This window comes from Schistocerca americana, chromosome 7 (genome assembly GCF_021461395.2).
Source record: "Schistocerca americana isolate TAMUIC-IGC-003095 chromosome 7, iqSchAmer2.1, whole genome shotgun sequence".
Lineage (NCBI taxonomy): Eukaryota > Metazoa > Arthropoda > Insecta > Orthoptera > Acrididae > Schistocerca > Schistocerca americana.
Genome location: NC_060125.1, coordinates 274,077,643 through 274,100,119, shown reverse-complemented (window position 1 = coordinate 274,100,119; position 22,477 = coordinate 274,077,643). Strand labels below are relative to the sequence as shown.

Below are 22,477 nucleotides of genomic sequence, written 5' to 3'. Positions count from 1 at the left end.
ACGCTTCCCAAGGAAGTGTTATAGGCCCTCTGCTGTTCCTGATGTGCATAAACGATTTAGGAGAACATCTGAAGAGCATTCTTAGATTGTTTGCAGGTGATGCTGTAGTTTGCCGTTTTGTAAAATTATCAGGTGATTAAAACGAGTTGTGTAATGATTTAGACAAAATATCTGTATGGTGTAAAAAGTGGCAATTGACTCTAAATAATGTAAAGTGTGAAGTCATCCACACGACTACTAAAAGGAGTCCGCCAAATTTCAGTTACACGATAAATCACACAAATACAAAGGTTTTAAACTCAGTTAAATACTTAAGGATTTATTGTTGTTGTTGTGGTCTTCAGTCCTGAGGCTAGTTTGATGCAGCTCTCCATGCTACTCTATCCTGTGCAAGCTTCTTCATCTCCCAGTACCTACTGCAGCCTACATCCTTCTGAATCTGCTTAGTGTATTCATCTCTTGGTCTCCCTCTACGATTTTTACCCTCCACGCTGCCCTCCAGTACTAAACTGGTGATCCCTTGATGCCTCAGGACATGTCCTACCAACCGATCCCTTCTTCTAGTCAAGTTGTGCCACAAACTCCTCTTCTCCCCAATTCTATTCAATACCTCCTCATTAGTTATGTGATCTACCCATCTAATCTTCAGCATTCTTTTGTAGCACCACATTTCGAAAGCTTCTATTTTCTTCTTGTCCAAACTACAATTACGAATAACTTAAATTGAACTTATCACATGGATAATGTTGTAGCTGAAATGAAAGGAAAGGCTGCAATTTATTGGCAGAACACTATGAAAAAGTCTACTAAAGAAACTGCTTACACCATGCTTGTCCGCCCTCTTCTGAAATACTGCTGTGAATTGTAGGCTCCGCATCATATGGGACTGATGGAGAATATTGAAAAAATTCATACAAGGGCAAGTCGTTCTGTATTATCGCGAAACAAGGGAGACAGTGGCAGGGATATGATACACTAATTGGGTTGAAAGTCATTGAAAAACAGTGAGTTTCGTTGTATCATGACATTCTCATGACATTTAAATCATCAACTTTCTCCTCAGAGGGTGGAAATAAGGAGAAATGATAATCATAATAAAATAAGAGAAATCAGATTTAACACAGAAACAACTAAGTGTTCGTTTTCTCGTGCGCAGTTCTAGAGTGGAATGGTAAAAAAGTGGCTTGAAGGTGGTTCGATGAACTTAATTTTTCAGGCACTTAATTGTGAATTGCAGAGTAATGATGTAGATATAAATGTAGATGAATGCTAAGTCATTCAATTCACTTTTCCATTACAGCGCACACGTGGCTCCTACCGATCGTCTTGTAAAGCCGAAATGGTCCGTGGTTTGCCACCGACGACTCTATAACCGTCATTCCGTAGGTTGAGCTTTCATTGCTAATGATCGTCTCACGCCCTTCTGGAAAATGTATTGTTGAAAACACATCCGCTGTACTAGTACAGTGCTGCGCGCAGCTTCAGTGTACAGGGTGAGCATGAAGTCTTCGCTGAATAATGCAATTTATATCTAAGGAACTATACTGGAGTAAGCAAAGGGTAGTTAATGTGAGAAAGCTTTTTCTGGATAGCGTTCCAGATATGCTCCTTTGTTTCCCGTAGAATATTCTAGGTGAAACAATTTATTTCCTTATGTCTGACGACATATTTTACATCATAGCTATACAGCATCTATTATTCGTGCCGTAAGTTTGCATATAAGGAACTGGTAAACTGTACATTTTATGCTTAAGTTCTCATTCAAGTGAGCAGAAAATAGGAAAATTTTGGAATTTTTTCTGAGACAATGACAAGGCACACAAAGTATCTGTTTTCGGATTATGATTGAACATACCTTGAATTTTATTTGAGATTTTGAATAAAAAAATTGCGTCCTAGCTATGATTTGATCTAGGGCCTGCGAGTTTGAAGTACGCAGACTGCGTGCAGTGTAGCCCCTCAGGAGTTATCTGAAATCGAAAATGGATAATACCAGTCGATACTACATTAAATTTATGGGCACTCATACCTAACTACAATGAAATAACCTTAAATTTGACGATATGGTGCCAACTCGAAATTTGAATTCGATTTTGTTTTTTTCCTTCTCTACAGCTGTATACATAATAATCAAAATTAACAAATGACACATATTATAGGCGTAGCGCCCAGAAAAGGGGTTTACTTTTCAGGGGTCAAAGGTAGAAGTTAATTGCTTGAATCTTTTTTATTTTATGCTGCGAGTTCTGAAAAATCGATTCTCGAGAAAAACCTGTTTAAAGTTTAGAGAAAATTTTTATATGTATTATTAGCTCAATTGGCACAAACTACTTTTTTATAACGCTTTCAGTCACAACTTTTTCGTGTTTTATTAACTACACGATGCATTTCGGACCCTGTGCGTCCATCGTCAGGTGTACTTTGTTTTAATACATGTTTTATTTCTTATTTCTTCTCCTGAGTGAGGTGAAATGCATATTCCTGTCACGAGAATGATTAATGTTAGGTTATGAATTTCGTAAGTCGAACGCGGAAAATATGTGCAAAATAGTGGAAAATGAACAGTGTAAGCTTACCATATAATCCAAGGAAAGCATTTTCAACGTTTTAGTTCCGCCAAACATTCTTTTCTACGTCGTTTTGTAACATGTCACTTCATTCAGGATGTACATTTGCACACACACATCCTGAAGGAAGTTACATGTGATAAAACGACGGAGAAAAGAATGTTTGGCGGAACTAAAACGTTGAAAATGCTTTCCTTGGATTATGTGGTAAGCTTACACTGTTCATTTTCCACTATTTTGCACATATTTTCCGCGTTCGACTTACGAAATTCATAACCTAACATTAATCATTTTCGTGAGAGGAATATGCATTTCACCTCATTCAGGAGAAGAAATAAGAAATAAAACATGTATTAAAACAAAGTACATCTGACGATGGACCCACAAGGTCCGAAATGCATCGCGTAGTTAATAAAACAAGAAAAAGTTATGACTGAAGGAGTTGTTTAATTCATACCTCCAATGTTTTGAATACAGTCACGTTGTAAGCTGCAAAATATGGATAAAATTACTTTTTATATATATTTTTGATGCTTCTAACACAAATCTGAAGTTAGATTTTCAGAACTGTAAATGGCTAATCCAATAGGGCTGACCAAAAATTATGTTTTGATCATTTTTGACCAAAAAAAGTGTTTTCGTTACTTTCGTTTATTCTTCAATTGCAGGACCGTTTTTCAACCCTTCCTCTAACTCAAATTGTTTCTGGAGAGCAGTTCCCTCGCTCTCCTTGGCGAGAGAAGCCGGCCTGGCTGAGCTGGATATGCTGAGTTCGGCAGCCTGCGCACGTTGTTCGTCAGCTCTTTCGACGAATATATTTGCATGCATACTGCAGTATAAATCATTTTGTGAACGTGCGTCACGGCACGACAAGTTTTCTACCTGAGCCGGGCGTCTCCGGCTGAGAGCGGCCCACAGCGGCCGTGACACTGCTTCGAACAATGCGCTGTAGAAACTTTTGTAACGCACGGATTAAAAAACCTTTTCGTCCCAACATTCTAGTACGTATTTCTTTCAAAAAATGCAATAGAAAAATAAAAAAAATCGACCCTTTTGACTGAGAATCTGGCCTTAAGCTAATTTCACAAAAAAGTGATTGTGGAAGCCATGACGTTACGCCCTCTCTACCGATCCATGTGTCCGGCAAGGTTTCATCCAACAAATGGCGAACAAACCAGCCCCAGTGAGGTTGTCCACCACCTTGTTGAGACGCCCTTGGCTGAAATTCGTGTAAATCAGGTGCAACGTAATGTTCCAAGGTAAACTATTGCCGTAACGGTAGGCTCAGTGAAAAAAGGAAACAGTCTAATAATTCTGTTTTGCATTAAGCCACATCACATATTCACTTACGTACTGTCATTTATCCCCAAATCCGGTCGTTATGTTTGTTTACTTTCCCGGAGATGTGAAAAATCGCTTCATCGGATAGATCAACTAATCATTGTCTGCGTCGATTCCTTCCAGTACATTCGTAGCAAACTCAGCACGTCTGAGCCTATCTTCTGGCTGCAAAGTTCGCAGGAGTTTCACTTTGTATGCATATTACTGCAGCTGTTCGTCGATCTTCGCGAAAGTGGTCTAAGACGTGAGCGTATCTCTGAAAACACGACGTGTCGATTTCCACAAATTGCATTGAAATACTGTACGCGTGGTATCAACTAGTCTTCACTTACTCTAGGTCCACTGCTTCTTGCCTTGTCACCAGCTCTGCTTGTTTCTTTAATCATTTACTTGGCGATGTTGCTCCGCGGCAACGTAGAAATCAAGTGTGTAGTTTAGAGAAACGAATAACTTTGTGACCATTTCCTTGACACTGATGCTTACGTGCAAAACTTGCCGTCTGTTATCCAGAAGGAATTGTAAAAATTGTCAGCGACCAACTTCCGTCTTTGCGTGGCACACGTGTGCTCATTAAATCTCACTTGATCCTCGTGTGTTTTAATAACACTTTATTTAGCTAAAAAGTGGGGCTCTATTAATAGCACTTTATTTAGCTCACAAGTAGACGTTTTTCAAATCTTTTTATTTGCTTCAAGGCTTTAATACAACCTTTTATTACTTTTTGGAGGAGGGCAGCCGATGTGGCTGAAACGGGTTGCTGTTGTTTCATAAAAAGGTGATTGTGTAAACAAACAAAAATTATAGAGTCAGTCACCGTCTCCTTAAACGAAATGTTTTTTTTCCGAGAAAGAGAATTTTATGCCAAGTAAAATTCTACATATTTTAAAACCTAGTTATATAACACGCGGGCAGTTAGTTCGTCGGGCTTTCGCCAGCATGTATCTTGAAACAGACGATGGTGTTTTACCATGAAACATGTGACACAAATTAACTGAGAGTCGTTAATGTCTTAACAGCTGTACCTGTCTTGAAAATCGAAATATGTGTTACTTTCAAATAGCTTCAGTTTCGAAATATATTTAACATGTGTTTTCTTTTTGTTAATGCTTCTGCTGAATTTGATTTCACTTATTGATTACTGGTGTGCGTAAAAGGAATAATGTATCGTATAAACAACTAAATTCAGTACTCAAAACATTTTCTTTGTTGCAACGCTTTCAAATTTTGATAGAACTTTGTTCTCAGATACATGGCCATGTTGTACCTTGGAACATGTTTTCACATGGGTGGAAACCTTAACTTTTCAGAGTAATATTTTTAATCTTAAAAAAAGACTGCAGCATACCGAAAGCGGACACCACTATTTTAAAATGAAATAATAAAGTATAATCAACTTAGGTTACGGGGCAGGCTAGAGGCGAAAGTGTAAAAAGTGTTGCATGGTACAACGCTCTACTGTTTCGGACTAACAGGCTAATGTGTTCTCACTTGTCTACTGCATTTTGTAGTCCGTTCTTAACAGCAATGAGCTTGCAGTAGAACAGGACTGTTTCACAGTGACGAAGATGAGTAAGTGTTCGTAGCTATGCATTTTAGAGCTCTCGTTTACTAGACATTTATTTCTTGTTATGGCCCATACTACCACCTCTCAAAATATGAAACGCTTTATGTTTAATAATCTATATTTAAAGAATGGCATCACGGAACCACCAAAAATTGCTGTAATATATACATATTAAGAGACAACAAGTTTCGCTCAAGCCATTGTCTTCAATGCACGAATTAACACTACATCAAATTATAGGAAGGTTCCTTGCCGTCAAATAGATAATTGTTCCTAGTTACAGCAGCTGCCTCGTATACCTGCCTTTGGTAAACAAGGGCAAATATCGACAGTTCATTGCAATGTTCAGCACATTGTTCGTCCAAAGTCTTAGGTGAAGCAGACTGCCGAGCTTTGGACTTGGTGAATGATGCAAAATTTCTAAAATAATAGATGCATCCAATTGAAAACGATAATACTTATTCGACAAAAAGGTATCATTAATATAGCTTTACTTGTTAACTAAATAAAGTGTTATTAGAATACATGCCAGCTAGAAGACAGGATTAGATTTACATATGCAAAAAGAGGGACATGGCATTGATGGACAGTTAAAAATTTTACAAGAAGCTAAAAGTAATAGACGATCAGAAATTTTATAAGAACCAAAGCTATACATTACGAAACGGAAGGAAACGCACAAGCACCTCAATTATCAGAATGAGTTTGCAACAGGTGCGTGTCGTAATTCTTGTGACGATCTATTCAAATGAGGTAGTCGCTCTGTCCTACATACATGCTCCAGCTATTGATTTGGGGGGGGGGGGGGGGTGGAGCGGGTGGACACCTGTGATGCAGTGTGCCGTCCAAACCACGTCTTCGCTTCCTAGCATCTGGTTCAAATGGCTCTGAGGACTATGGAACTTAATATCTGAGGTCATCAGTCCCCTAGACTTAGAACTTTTTAAACCTAACTAACCTAAGGATATGACACACATCCATGCCCGAGGCAGGATTAGAGCCTGCTACCGTAGCAGCAGCGCGGTTCCGGACTGAAGCGCCTAGAACCGCTCGGCCACAGCGGCCGACTCCTAGCACCTGCTCGACGAATATGAGACCCTCGCAGCCGGAAGAGGAGAGTCAGCGAGTTGCAGCAGAAAGCAGCCCTGGTCCGTGTTGTCGCTTCTTAGCTTATGAGAAGACATGTAAAACTCTAGCAGCCAGACGTGCAGTATCATCAGCCGTCGAAAATTTGCACCTTTAGGATTGCTTGTTCGTTTCATTTATTACACAGGGGCCACTCTGTTAAATATGGTTTTACTGATTAAACGACCTGTAATTTATTTTTATATTTTACATATGACTGAATGACGCATTTTTGTAATAACTGTCAAACTTTATGGTTTTCGAAAGTGGATATTGTCTTACCGATGACGCACGCATCTAGTATAAACAGTAATAAAAGAAAGATACACTTTGTTGTATTTGTTGTATCTGTATACTGACTTTTTCCCTGCTACGTTCAGTTTGACAAGACATCAACATTTGTTCACCAAATGCTGCTCTTAGATACGATGCACATGTATTTTAATAATTCTTCATTTAGCTCTCAAACAGACCTATTTTAATAGCACTTTACTTAGCTCACAAGTAGACCTATATTAAATCTTTTTACTTGGCTCATGGCCTTAATATAAGCTTTTTATTACTTTGTGCTCCATTTGAAGATGCCGAGTGAAACTGAAACCGGTACTGATTGTTTCATAAAAAAGTGATTACGTCAACAAATAAAAAATTATAAAATTCTGTAACATTCCAAATTGCTACACTCAAATGTGTAGAACGCGGAATGCTGAACGAAACACAATACAATGTCTCGCAACAGTGAAAAAGTGTAGAAAATAACGAAAACTGCTTATTGTTGCTGTCACATGTGTAAAGAGCGCACACAGTCATGACGTTCAGATTCTATGGAACCAGATACGAACATTGGAACCTTGTCGTGATTTGAACGTCGAAACTGGTTGTCTAATAAAACAATATCAAAACAAAAAAACTTACGGTGCTCTCCAATGTGTATTCCTTCATGTGCTTCTAAACTCAGTCACTAGACTGAATTACCATCCGAAAAACATCATGTTCCTAAGTGCTCTGTCCTCTAGATACCACAATCCTTCTACCAAAGAGTGTTAAATATGGTGCGAACGTAAACGTCGAGCTATGCTACAGATCAATCTGTAACCACAGTCTCTATTTCGCGTTCGAATTCGTTAGTTTTGTCAGTTCACAATAAGATATGAATGTGTAGTTATTTGTTAACAGCACACTGTAGGTCTGTAATAGCAAAGGCCCTGCAGTAGAAGAGATGTTCTTCACAGTATGGAAGATGAACAACTGCCCATAGCTCTTAATGTACAAATTGTAGAGCCTGTGTTTACTGGAAATGTTTGTCTTCTTTTGTCCATATTAACACCTACAGAATATATGGTATACATTTTTTTATCACTCTGTATATTTATTGTACTGTGGATATTTGATAGCGTCCAACATAATTTCTAATTTAAAAACACTCCTGTAGGACCCTGATGGATCCAGTCTGTCAACAGAAAATCGATCTATTAGCTCTTTAGTTGATGATCGCACACATACTGGAAGGCCGGACGGTGTGGCCGTGCGGTTCTAGGCGCTCCAGTCTGGACGTGACCGCTACGGTCGCAGGTACGAATCCTGCCTCATGCATGGATGTGTGTGATGTCCTTAGGTTAGTTAGGTTTAAGTAGTTCTACGTTCTAGGGGACTGATGACCACAGATGCTAAGTCCCATAGTGCTCAGAGCCATTTGAACTATTTGAACATACCGGAAACCAGCTTTTTCCCCATGGCATTACTCGTATATGCATTCGACACATACACCGATCACACCTTCACCTCCCCCTGTCCACCTCTTCCCTTCTCTGTCCATCTCATCCTCCCACCTCTGTCTTCTGTCTTCTTCTAACCTCTCTCTCTGTCTCCTCCTCCCTATCTCTTTGTCCATTTCCTCTACTCCATCTCTCTGACCATATGTTCCTCTCCATCCCTTCGACTATATCTTCTTCCCTCTCTCTGTTTTCACCTCTGACTCCCCCTCTTCCAGCCCACTACCCCTCGACACCTTCCACCTGCCTCATGTCTCTCCCTCTTCTGCCTCCCTCCCCCCCCTCTGTCCATTTCCTCCTCCAGATCGCTATGCGCACCCCTCCTCTATTAATCTCAACCTGTTCCCAGCCATACACATTGGCACATGTAGCCCCTGCAATGTAGTTCAACAAAGCACACTAATACTACTCCCACAACACACCTCTTACACAGGGCAGGGGCTTGAAAATCATTTATTTGCCCATGACATACAGGCTGAAACTACTCCAACATGACATTCTGTTGAGCAGAGCAGCCTACAGGGAGGAGCCCTGAAATCCTTTTGTTGTCCCTAGCACGTAGACTATCGAACAAAGCAGGTTGATTTAGCAGGCTGATACTGTTCGCACACAATATATCTGCTGTGCAGGGCAGGCTATATTCCAGAGGCTGGAAAAAAACCAATTTTTTTGCTGTTTCTCCACTCCTACTGGAGCTAGATGGTTATAAACTCCACAGTGCTGTTTCTGTGCCAAATTTAGTTGAAATCGATTTAGGAGTTTGGGAGCAGATCCCAGATATACACACATGCACACACAGACTCTGCTTTATGAATATCGTCATCGTCTCTGAGTAGTTCATCTGGACCGATCCTGTAGGAATGCAAAGGAGAGTTGATTTTGGCACAAGATTTTCACACTGTAAGATGGACGCATTGGTTCTATTAACTTCTATAAAGCCAGTCCTCCTATGAGACTTCGGCGAGAAGAAAAAAATACCTAGCGGATATTAGGTTGTTACCACCTGTCAGTTGGTTGGGACTTTAAAAATAACCTCTTTTAATTATAAAAACATACGAAAACTCACGTTAAACTGCAAGTCCCCTTTCCTTGGCAGGATTACTGAGGTAGCTTAGGGCCATGCAGGACTTTAAAGGTGCATCCAATTAAAAGATCTGCACGAGTTCCTCTTGAGGGTCTCCCAGCATGTCATGTGGTACTATGTGTTTTGCATAATGTGGACTAACGTATATCTCCCTTTTTCTATGATTGGCTTCCATTGCTGACAGGAGAACTCGAGGTAGGATGAGGCAGACCAGCAGGGCCGAGTGAACAAGTCTTGCACCGCCGAGATGATGGACGTGGCCAAAGAGCGCAGCACGCCCCAGATGGCGGCCCACCAACACCAGCAGCAGCAGCAACAGCAAGTCGGCGCAAAGCCCAATCAGGTATGTCACTGCACAGCAGCAACCTCATCGGATTTTATCCCACCAACTATTAATAATGTGTTTTGGCTACTACACATTCTCAAATGACCTTCTTTACAATGAGACTTGTTGCATGGATTCTAGTATCTAGTTCGTATAAATTATCCACTAGGGTTACATAAACCGTGTACTCATGTTACCACGTAAAAAAATATTTTCTAGGAAAATAGATATTTTTAAAGAAGTAACATAGATTATTTACGATCTTTTGTGATGGCAATAGAAATCTTATTTAGACCTCACTTGCTTCGTTTTTATTTTCAAGTATCTTCAGTGATCATTGGAACAATGTGGTTTTTCTTAGAAATTTGCTTGCAAAGATCGTAAACAGTTTTCATATTTTAAATAACTACCAGTGACAGGAATTAAATTTCTGCTATTACTCACAGGTTTTTTTATCTGTCTTTCTCGATTCCTAACGTTCTTCTATACATAGGTGTCCGACTTTTACGTACTGCACTTCAGTGACGCAGAATAGATGTTCGTTCTCAAGTTATGTGGATCCACTTACTCCTCTGAAATTTCTGTTGATTCTGGATGATGCAATCTTCTTTTGTTTTGTTTTTGTGATTGTGGAAGCGTCTGCTACTCTCTCTATGTGTGTTTGTGTGCGTGCATGTGTGTACACTTGTAGCCTTGCTTGGATGTGCATTCAACACATTCGCTGGAAACACCTTCTCCTGCCCCTCTCTGTGTCGACCTCTTCCTCCTTCTGTCTTTACAACTCATCTTCCAACCTTCATCTATCTCCTCCCCCCTCTATCACTCTCTCTCTCTCTCTCTCTCTCTCTCTCTCTCTGTCTCTCTCGCTCTCTTCATCTCCTACTCCCATCTTTTTATAAAGTTCCTCTACCCCTCTCTCTGACTTTATCTTCCTCTCCCTCCCTCTGGCCATATTCTCCTCTTGTCTCTTTCCATCTCTGTCCTCTCTTCTTTTCCCATCTGCCTATAACCTCTCTACACCTTCCACTGGTCTCATACTACTCCCCCTTCTGCCCCCTCTCTCTGTCAATTTCCTCCCCCCTTGCTCTTTCCACTCCACCCCACCCCCAACCCTCCTCAATGCATCTAAGCATCTTCCCAGCCATGCTCATCAGTAGGTGTAATCCCTGCAATACAGTTCACTAAAGCAAGATGATACTATTCCCACAACATGCCTTTTAGGGAGGGCACACTACACGTCTGATGCCTGACAATCATTTATTTGTCACTGACATACTGGCTGCCATGAAAAACTGGTCGATAAAGCAGGCTGGTAATATTCCAAAACGACACATCTGTCACATAGGGCAGCCTACATTTTGGGGCTCAGAAAACTGTTTCTTACCCCTGAAATGTAGACTGTCCAGCAAAGCAGGTTGATTTGCAGGCCAGTGCAGTTCCCAACATGCCTGTCATGCAGGAAATCCTATGTACCAGGGGATGGAAAACAATATATTTGCTTGTATCTCTTCTTCTATTGGAGGTTGGAGATTATAAATCCAACAGCGCTGATATGAGCCCTGCTATTTCTGTCCCGAATTAGGCTTAAATTGATCCAGGGGTTTGGGAGGAGATCCCTTACATACACACTTACGCTCTTCTTTATATAAGTTATGTGGCTATAAAATAACGAGACTGATGGTGTCACAGAGTAAATATGCATGTGCCAAAGCAGAACAAGCAACACTTGTGAAGCGTGAAGCCTACTCAGTCAAATGTGTCTGTAGGCAAATCAGTGTCGCTATGGCCTGCATCTGCATAAGAGCTGTTATTACGTTTTTCTGGAAAAATAGTAAGTGTAATAACAGAGCAACGAACTGTACTGAAGTTTTACATGAAACTTATAAAAACTCCTACTGAAACATACCTTTAACTAAAAAGAAGTGTATGTCAGAGAGTGTTTTTCATACATGCGATTTTTTAGTTGTTCAAGCGTTTTCAAGATGAGCAGGGTGACGTTGAAGATGATTCACGTCTGGATCACCCTTCAACATCAGAGTTGGATGAAAAGTTTGTAATCTGATTCGATATGATCATTGTTTGAATGTTCAAGCCATAACTGAAACTGCAGGAATTGGTAAAGAATACATAACGAAGATTTAAAATGCACAATTTAATGTTAGAATAGAGTGTGTGTAACTGGTGCTGAAAATTCTCACTAACGAACAAAAAAGAGTTCGTGAAAGTATTTGAACTGACACTTTGAATACCACTGAAAATTATCCTAGTTTCTTGAAAAGAACTATAACATGGGATGAATCTTTTTTTTTTTCATTTGATCCAGACAAGAATGCTCACAAATGATAGTTTCTCGGAGGGGGGAGGGGACAAGCTGAAGGGGGGGGGGAGGAAGGAATATGAAGTATTTTTAATATTTTTGGAAGACGAATGGCGGCTTCCTACGCTGTCATAAATCTGCGTAATTCCGACTTTTAAATCATTTTATTGAAAGGAAAACAGCTGATTACAATATAGTCTTCCTGTTTCTCGAGAACTAGAGAGGATAGGGGTGCACAGTCCCACTTTGCGCCAGGGTATGGGCGCACCTGGGACCTGACACTAAACGCCAATCCTTGCAATGGAAGGGCTCAATTTCACCGTAAGTGAAAACAGCTCGAATGAGCGAATCGAGTTTCAAACAGATGATGATTTATTTATGTTCATGGAATTGTGAATCTTCACTGGATTCCATACAGTCAGACTAATAATCAAAACTAGTATTTTGAGGCTCTTCCTCAACTCCTTGAGAAAATGATAAAAAAGACCCAAATTGTGGAAAAACAACTCATGGGTTCTTCATCAAGACAATTAACTGGCTCATACCATTTTGTCTGTTAAAAGGTTTCTATGGAAGTGCAGCATCCCAGTGTTAGACCACCCGCCTTGTTTGCCTGACCTAGCACCATGTGACTTTCGTCTGTTCCTCAAGGTGAAATTTGCATTAAAAGGTACAAAATTTCGGTCAGTTGAAACAGTGAACGAAATAGCGGCATGTGTCATTAACGAGCCTGTAGAGGAAGACTTCCAGCACTGTTTCCATCAATAGAAAATTCGTATGGAGCATTGTACGGACAGAAGAGGAAAGTATAATAAGGACGACAATAACTAAATATGTATGATTTTGAAATAAAATATCTCACAGCAACAGTCCTGTTATTTTATAGCCACATCTTTTATATAAACTTGTCTGTTACAAATATGTTTTACATATATTGAAGCCAACGACCTTGCCGCAGTGGTAACACCGGTTCCCGTCAAATCACTGAAGTTAAGCGCTTATCTGGATATGGTGTCTGTTCTTTCTGACATGTCCGAAAGGACAGACACCATTGATGACCTGCAGCCATCTAGATCGAAGTTAGAATTAATTTAATATCTTCAGCTGGTTTGGTATGGTTTGGTTTGTTTTGGGGAAGGAGACCAGACAGCGAGGTCATCGGTCTCATCGGATTAGGGAAGGACGGCGAAGGAAGTCGGCCGTGCCCTTTGAAAGGAACCATCCCGGCATTTGCCTGGAGCGATTTAGGGAAATCACGGAAAACCTAAATCAGGATGGCCGGACGCGGGATTGAACCGTCGTCCTCCCGAATGCGATATCTTCAGCTGCTGACGGGCGTTGATACATATCAACGGGGACAGGTGAAAATGTACGCCCCGACCGGGACTCGAACCCGGAATCTTCTGCTTACATGGCAGACGCCCTATCCATCTGAGCCACCCAGGGCACAGACTATAGTGCGACTGCAGGAACTATCTCGCGCACGCCTCCCGCGAGACCCACATTCTCACCTTGTATGTCCACACACTACATTTGTAGTGTCCCATACCAACACACTCATTACTCGTGGAAGACATTCTTACCAAGTCCCGTAAGAGTTCGGGGAATATGTGTGCATCCGCACAGAAGAAGGTCATGACCGGTATTGCCAGAACTATATAGTTCGTCACTATATAGTTCTGGCAATACCTGAATATGATCAATATCTACACCACTATATACGCACATACGAGGCGTGTTTTAAGTAAGTACCGTTATGAAATTAAAAAAAAAAAGACGTGCTAAGCTATCTCAATAATTTTATTTTTACATGAAAGCCTATACCTTAATCTACTTTTCTACATAATTTCCATCAATGTTGAGGCACTTGTCATAACGTTGTACCAGTTTTTGAATACCCTCCTCATAGACGTCTGCCGCCTGACTTGTTAACCACTGCATCACCACTGTTTTGACTTCGTCATCGTCTCGAAGACGCTGACCGCACAGGTGATTCTTCAAGTGCAGGAACAGATGGTAGTCACTGGGCGCAAGATCGGGACTGTACGGAGGATGATCAAGAGTGTCTCATCGAAAACATGTGATGAAATCTTTGGTCTGATTCGCCACATGCGGACGAGCTTTGTCTTGCAGCAAAGCGATGCCCTTGCTCAACTTCCATGGACTGTTGCTTTGATTCTGGTGTGACGAAGGCCACCCATGATTCATCGCCGGTAACAATTTGGCTTACAAAATCGTCACCGTCATTGTGGTACCGCTCAAGGAAAGTCAATGGCCGCGCTGGATTAGCCGAGCGGTCTGAGGCGCTGGAGTCATGGATTGTGCAGCTGGTCCCGGCGGAGGTTCGAGTCCTCCCTCGGGCATGGGTGTGTGTGTGTTTGTCCTTAGGATAATTTAGGTTAAGTAGTGTGTAAGCTTAGGGACTGGTGACCTTAGCATTTAAGTCCCATAACATTTCACACACTTTTGAACTTTTTTTTTGAAAGTCAATGCACTGTGTAAACGTTTGGTTTTGTGCACATCCGTCAACATTTTCGGTACCCAACGCGCGCACAATTTTCGGTAATTCAAGTGCTCGATTAGAATGCCATACAATACACTACGAGAAACATTAGGAAAGCCGGCCGGAGTGGCCGAGCGGTTCTAAGCGCTACAGTCTGGAGCCGCGCGACCGCTACGGTCGCAGGTTCGAATCCTGCCTCGGGCATGGATGTGTGTGATGTCCTTAGGTTAGTTAGGTTTAAGTAGTTCTAAGTTCCAGGGGACTAATGACCTCAGCAATTAAGTCCCATTGTGCTCAGAGCCATTTGAATTTTTTTGAAACATTAGGAAAGTCATCCCGCAAGAAGGAAATCATAAAGCGTCTGTTTTCTCTCGCCTTATTGTGTCCTTCCTGCACCAAACTTTCATTAACGATCGAAGGACGTCCACTCCGTACATTTGTGCGGCCATCTTTAAATGCTCTCACCCACTTTCTTACCATTCCATCACTCGTAATGTTTTTTCCGTAAACTGCACAGATCTCACGATGAATATCGATCGCTTTTAGGCCTTTAGCACTAAGAAATCTTATAACAGCCCGTACTTCACAGTCGGCGGGGCTGACGATTATCGGAGGCATCTTAAACACTCAGTACACAGCGTCAACAAGGAAGAATCAGACTGTAATGGCCCCAGTGCGTAGATTAAGGTACAGGCTTTCACGTAAAAATAAAATTGTTGAGATATCTTAGAACGTTTTTTTTAATTAAATTTCGAAACGGTACTTACTTAAAAAAACACGACTCGTATTTGTAAATTACAAGCCTACTGACTCACCATCACTCATCGCAATAAAATGAGAGCGCAGCCGCGGATAACAGCTAATGTACGAGGGGGGACCCAAAAGAAACCGGACTGCGAGGGCGCTGCCACTCGTAGACGTAGTGCAGGGTTCTCACGCTAGATGGTGTTAGTAGAGACCTTCATGAAACAGCTGTGCAGACGGCGTCAGTGTAGAGCTGAACCTGCAAGTGTGGTATTGTGTTTTTCTGACTGTTGGCGGGTTACCTCTGCGAAGTGGTTATGGCAACTTTAAAAGAACAAAGAGTGTGTGTGAAATGTTGTTAGCTGCTTAAAAAAAACTGCAACGGAGACACACCAAATGCTTCAGGAAACTTTCCAGGAGGACGCTATGAGCCGCACACAGGTTTTCGAGTGGTTTGAGCGGTTTAAACGTGGTGAGATGTGTGTTGAAGACCAAGCTCATTCTGGACGTCCTTCAATATCGCGAAATGAGGAACACATTGAAAAGGTCCAGCAAAAGATCATCGACCAAATTTCAGCAGAGACAGGAATCAGTTGGAGCTCGTGCCAGCGGATTTTGAGTGAGAATTTGCACATGAGACGTGTTGCTGCTAAATTTGTTCCGCGCCTTCTCACACAGGAGCAAGAAACCATCGGCATGAATGTGTGTCAGGACTTGAAAACAGAGATTGCGCGTGATCCAAAATTCTTGAACAAAGTCATATCAGGGGATGAGAGTTGGTGTTACAGGTATGACCCAGAAGCCAAGGAAGCGTCAAGTCAGTGGAGGACTCCCAACTCTCCCAGACCAAAAAAAAACAAGGCAAGTGAGGTGTGGAATTGTGCATCGGGAATCCGTACCCCCTGGTCAGACTGTTAACCAGCACTTTTACTTGGATGTTTTAAGGCGTCTGCGAGAGGATGTGAGGAGGACACGCCCGGAACTTTGCCGATCAGGTGACTGGTTTCTGCATCACGACAACGCTCCAGCACACACGGCCTTACGAGTGACCCACTATTTGGCATCTCAGAGGTGGTCTGTCGTTCCCCACGCTCCGTATTCGCCGGACCTAGCCCCGTGCAACTTTTTCCTATTTCCACGAATGAGAAAAACGCTAAATGGGAGCGTTATGACGATGTGGAGGCGGTAAAAACAGTTTCGCAAAGGGCACTGGACAATATCAAACTTGAAGAGTTCCAAACATGCTTCCAACAGTGGGAAAAGAGACTTGACAAGTGCATCGCATGTAATGGAGAGTATTTTGAAGGTGGCTGAAGTAATTTTGTAAAAAGGTTCATCGATAAATTTTTTATGACAACAATCCGGTTTCTTTTGGGTCCCCCCTCGTAAATACGTCGACTAATGACAAGAGCTCGGCGTGTTAGTGAACGTCAGAACTCGGCTCGGTATGTCAGGATGCAGGCTGTAGCGGCGTGTCCTCTACTTGTGGCGGCAGCACGCCAGAGCTGGGGAGCGCCGGCGGCAGCGGCCTGGCGCCAGCTGTGTGTCAGGAGAGGACGGCAGAGGAGAGGACCGGGGCCGGCCTGGTCCCGCGGGAGCCGAGCCGGCACAATCACCGCCCGGGATTACTGTTATTGCCGCAACAAGGATCCGCCGCTAATCCGCGCCGCGCCGCCGACGCCGCCGCTTGGGGGACCGCCAGCTCGCCGGGTGCCCCTCCAGCACCCCCTGCTGCTACTGCCGCTGCCGCTGCTGCTGCTGCTGCTGCGCCGTCTCTGCACCACCGACAGGTGCCGAAAACCCCCGCCTCGCCTCGACATTCCACACCCATGCTCTACGAATGCCGGACATTTGCCACGCCGGACATTTGCCACACTTGCCCCTTCGCCAGGTACAGGGTGTCCGGAAAAGGACTCCCTGATTTCAAAATTAAATATCTTCGATACAGGAATGCAGTAAACGGTATGTTTATTGTGAAAGCAGTAAGAAGTTTATACAGCAGTTTGAAATGATAGTTACAAAAGCTGCTAACAGCTGGCGCTGTACGCTGTACAGCTCATATCAGCATACATAAGTGAAATAATCGTATGAAAACAATCTTTGCAAACAATCACATCACAATGTTTTCAAAATGTTCACCGTTGGCACTACAGAGGTGGCGCAAACGAAGAATGAAATTCGCCATCACATTTCGTAGTGTCTCAACCGAAATGGATTCAAATGCCACAGAGATCGCCGATTCAAGCTCGTCCAGCGTGGCGGGATGCTTCGGGTAGACCATGTCTTTCACTGTGTCCCACAAAGAAAAATCACGGGGAGTCAAATCCGGCGAATATGGAGGCCAATCCATGCCTGCACCAGTATATTTGGGTTATTCCAATGCAATGACTCGATTCCCGAAGTATTCCTCAAGAAAGCGAAACTCTTGTTCGGTCCGATGTGGTCGGGCTCCATCTTGCATAAACCATTCAGTACCTGGTCGATCCTCTAACGCTTGCTGTGTGGCGACAAATTGTTCCAAAATTGCAACGTAACGTGCACCAGTGACCGTTTCTCGAATGAAAAAAGGGCCAATAATGCCTCTGCTGCATACTGTAGCCCACACAGTAACTTTAGGAGAGTACAGGGGTTTCGGTTCACACCAATATGGCTTTTCGGAACCCCAAAATCGCCAGTTCTGCTTATTCATGTATCCATTCAGGTGGAAGCGTGCTTCATCTGTAAACCACATGCAGCCAACATCAAATCCTTCACTATCAATCATTGTGAGCATCTGATTAGCAAAGGCAACCCTTTGTTGCAGAGCTCGTACGGGTATGGACTAGTGCGTTTGAATTTTGAATGGAAACATGTGTAGGTTCTTTCTCAGTATTTTCTGCGTGCTTGAACGCTTCAAACCAGTCTCAGATGCAATTCTACGGGCGGATGACATTGGATTTCGCTGAATAATTCCAGAAACTGTGGCGATATTTTCAGGCGTAACTGCGGTTTGCTTGCGGTCAACATGCCCCACTAGATCATCAGTTACGCTGCCTGTTCGTTGAAATTTTGCGAAGAGCGTATGAATGGTTTTCGCATCGGGTCCTTTTGGAACATTAAATCGTGCTTGAAAACTTCGCCTTGTTGCCGTAGGACTCTCTTCTAACCTGTGGTACTCTAGCACCAGAAAAACGCGTTGTTCAGTGGAGTACATGGTTTTAATCTCTTCCTTCGGTACGCTAACCTCCTTTCACGTTTCAATAGTGGAACTGATCGCTCTGGGCTTCGGATCACTATTTATACTAGGCATTACGTATGGTGATTACAGCGCCATCTGTTAGCAGCTTTTGTAACTATTATTTCATACTGCTGTATAAACTTCTTACAGCTTTCACAATAAACATACCTTTTACTGCATTCCTCTATCGATCTTTGTTTTCGAGATATTTAATTTTGCAATCAGGGAGTCCTTTTCTGGACACCCTGTAGCTTGGGTATAGTCTGTCTGTAAACTCAAGAGCGAGCAGCGCTTTTGGTCGGGGAGTGGCCTCTTCCGGAAGAACCCTGCCACCGGCCTACAGGGGCACCCAAAATCAGTTGCCCGTTACCCATCCAGCTGAGTAGTTCGGCGTACAGTGATATACGTCGTTTCTGTTCTTGAGATCTTAGATCCCAGTGTCAGTCAGTTAACGCTGTATGTTCACTGATATACTTCGGTGTCCGGAAGAGATGGATAATCGCCCTACATTGCAAGAAAATGTGCAGAATACGATGAACAAGAGGTATTTGTGAAGCAACGAGCGTTCGATATTCTCTAATGTTATTACATAGTGTGTTAAGGAGGCAACACAAAAAGAAATGTTAGCTAATATTACCAGTTCCAACAAAGGACTGCAATTTATACAATCGTCCGCCTCACCACAATAGGATGTATAAGGAAGGAACACGAAAGTAAGGCGCTTGGTTAACTGGAATCAAATGGTTCAAATGGCTCTGAGCACTATGGGACTCAACTGCTGAGGTCATTAGTCCCCTAGAACTTAGAACTAGTTAAACCTAACTAACCTAAGGACATCACAAACATCCATGCCCGAGGCAGGATTCTAACCTGCGACCGTAGCGGTCTTGCGGCTCCAGACTGCAGCGCCTTTAACCGCACGGCCACTTCGGCCGGCTAACTGGAATCGCCACGAAGGAAAACTAATAATTTTGGGAGGAAACCCATCGTTATAGACAGTTTCACAATTATGTAAAACCTTTGATGCTTATCGAACAGCAGCATTTGAATGTATTCTCTCGCTAAATCTCTATCTCGGTTACTACTCACCTGATTCTAAGACATGTTGCTTAAAGCACATACGCAATAGCTCTTTAAACACTGCTGAAAGTTCCTTCCAAACATGTACACCGATTCTGGACTACTAAGTAAAAAGCTTCACACACGAGGTTCGTTCACATATTAATTTTTATTTTTTTGTAAGAACTTTATTTGTTAATCTACAGCAATGTTAGCCTCTTCAAAATATTCCCTATTTCATACTATACGCTTACGCCAGTGCTTTTTCTAATTCCCGAAACACTTTAGGAACTGTTTCCTCGGGATCTCATCCATGCTTGTGAAACTGCTGTGCTTTAAGGCCTGCTTTGAAATGTTTATGCTACTTGTATGCCCTTTGTTTACCGGTAACAGACTAACCAAAAGCAATATTTAACATTTCTAAAGATTTCATACACTTTATTCCATTCTTGTAACGAAATTTAATACAGGTTCTCTAATCTATTTTTATACAAAACAAATAATCGTTAATGCTACCAAAGCACATGTAACCTTTTTGACAGCTGTCAACAGAGTAAATACCCAATATGCATAAGATCGTACACATACTTTTCATACATATTTACGAAGACAGTAACAAAAAAGTAATGCAAATAGGACTAATACAACAAGCAAAATTATAAATTTTGGGTTACTTTTTAAACTCTTTTAAAAGAAAACTTCTAGCATTTAGTAGAAACACAAAGTAAGAACAGGCCTTAAATTCCACAGATTGATTACGTTAGATGGGGTTCGTTTTACAAATAGCAATAGAGGAAAATACGTTCACATGAACAGGCATTCGGTTCTATATTTGTACGCGTAGTAGAATCCTGACATCTATTCTTATCTCAAAATTATTTACTCTATAATGTTGTGTTTTGGAAGAAGCTATCGTCTTTTGTGTTCCTTATCGTCTTAACGCACTTGTCTAAAAAATAAACTCAGCCAGGACGTATCTGTACACGGCGTCGCCATATCTGTACACAGCGCCGCCATAGATTTAAAGCGCGCGCCGCGACGGGTAGATACTACGTTGTAAAACAGCTTGTAGAAGCACCTAGCGACACAGATTGGCAGGCAGAGTGGGGACTCGCTCGGTTGCTCTTCAATTTACCGACAGACTATAGCGATCCCTCAGGTAAGGGACGTCCTTCCTCGTACTTCTTCTGTCCGCTTTCAAACCGCCGTCTCCACATCTTATTCGATACAACCAGTATGTAAGGGACCTTCTTCTTCGACATCTTGGCGAAATATTTTTTGGGAAACGAAAGCAATACCGACCATTATGTCAGTATGTAATTAGTTAGCATAAATATAGATCCCTCTGTCTGTAGTGTAGCTTCCTTTCAGGCTTACTGATTGCGATAGAAACAGTCCATCGGCATGGGAGCAACAAGAAAGGAACGATGTAAAGAGAATGCGAATGTACGCTAATCATTTCTTTTTTATCACTGCATTTGTGTCTATTTTAATTACTACAACTGCATGCCCAAAAGACAATAAGGAAAGAAGAAATGGGAATGTGAATGTTTGAAAAGAAGAACGACATGTTGTTGTTGTTGTGGTCTTCAGTCCTGAGACTGGTTTGATGCAGCTCTCCATGCTACTCTATCCTGTGCAAGCTTTTTCATCTCCCAGTACCTACTGCAACCTACATCCTTCTGAATCCGCTTAGTGTATTCATCTCTTGGTCTCCCCCTACGATTTTTACCCTCCACGCTGCCCTCCAATACTAAATTGGTGATCCCTTGATGCCTCAGAACATGTCCTACCAACCGATCCCTTCTTCTGGTCAAGTTGTGCCACAAACTTCTCTTCTCCCCAATCCTATTCAATACTTCCTCATTAGTTATGTGATCTACCCATCTAATCTTCAGCATTCTTCTGTAGCACCACATTTCGAAAGCTTCTATTCTCTTCTTGTCCAAACTATTTATCGTCCATGTTTCACTTCCATACATGGCTACACTCCATACGAATACCTTCAGAAATGACTTCCTGACACTTAAATCAATACTGGATGTTAACAAATTTCTCTTCTTCAGAAACGCTTTCCTTGCCATTGCCAGCCTACATTTTATATCCTCTCTACTTCGACCATCATCAGTTATTTTGCTCCCCAAATAGCAAAACTCCTTTACTACTTTAAGTGCCTCATTTCCTAATCTAATTCCCTCAGCATCACCCGACTTAATTAGACTACATTCCATTATCCTTGTTTTGCTTTTGTTGATGTTCATCTTATATCCTCCTTTCAAGACACTGTCCATTCCATTCAACTGCTCTTCCAAGTCCTTTGCCGTCTCTGACAGAATTACAATGTCATCGGCGAACCTCAAAGTTTTTATTTCTTCTCCATGAATTTTAATACCTACTCCGAATTTTTCTTTTGTTTCCTTTACTGCTTGCTCAATATACAGATTGAACAACATCGGGGAGAGGCTACAACCCTGTCTTACTCCCTTCCCAACCACTGCTTCCCTTTCATGTCCCTCGACTCTTATAACTGCCATCTGGTTTCTGTACAAATTGTAAATAGCCTTTCGCTCCCTGTATTTTACCCCTGCCATCTTTAGAATTTGAAAGAGAGTATTCCAGTCAACATTGTCAAAAGCTTTCTCTAAGTCTACAAATGCTAGAAACGTAGGTTTGCCTTTCCTTAATCTTTCTTCTAAGATAAGTCGTAAGGTCAGTATTGCCTCACGTGTTCCAGTGTTTCTACGGAATCCAAACTGATCTTCCCCGAGGTTGGCTTCTACTAGTTTTTCCATTCGTCTGTAAAGAATTCGTGTTAGTATTTTGCAGCTGTGACTTATTAAGCTGATAGTTCGGTAATTT

General features: G+C 42.0%; 1 protein-coding gene and 1 non-coding gene across 2 annotated transcripts in view; one reads left to right on the top strand and one right to left on the bottom strand.

Annotated features, from left to right (window-relative positions):
* The first annotated feature begins 9,700 nt into the window (after nucleotides 1-9,700).
* Nucleotides 9,701-22,477, top strand: part of LOC124622869 (ski oncogene) — a 194,429-nt gene continuing 181,652 nt past the window's right edge. Inside the window, exons 1-2 of the mRNA XM_047148663.1 lie at nucleotides 9,701-9,796; nucleotides 16,797-17,132. Of these exons, the coding sequence (XP_047004619.1) occupies nucleotides 9,701-9,796; nucleotides 16,797-17,132 (432 nt within the window). The remainder of the gene's footprint in view (nucleotides 9,797-16,796; nucleotides 17,133-22,477) is intronic.
* Nucleotides 13,468-13,542, bottom strand: Trnat-ugu. Its single transcript has one exon. It is a non-coding gene; the product is annotated as a tRNA-Thr (tRNA).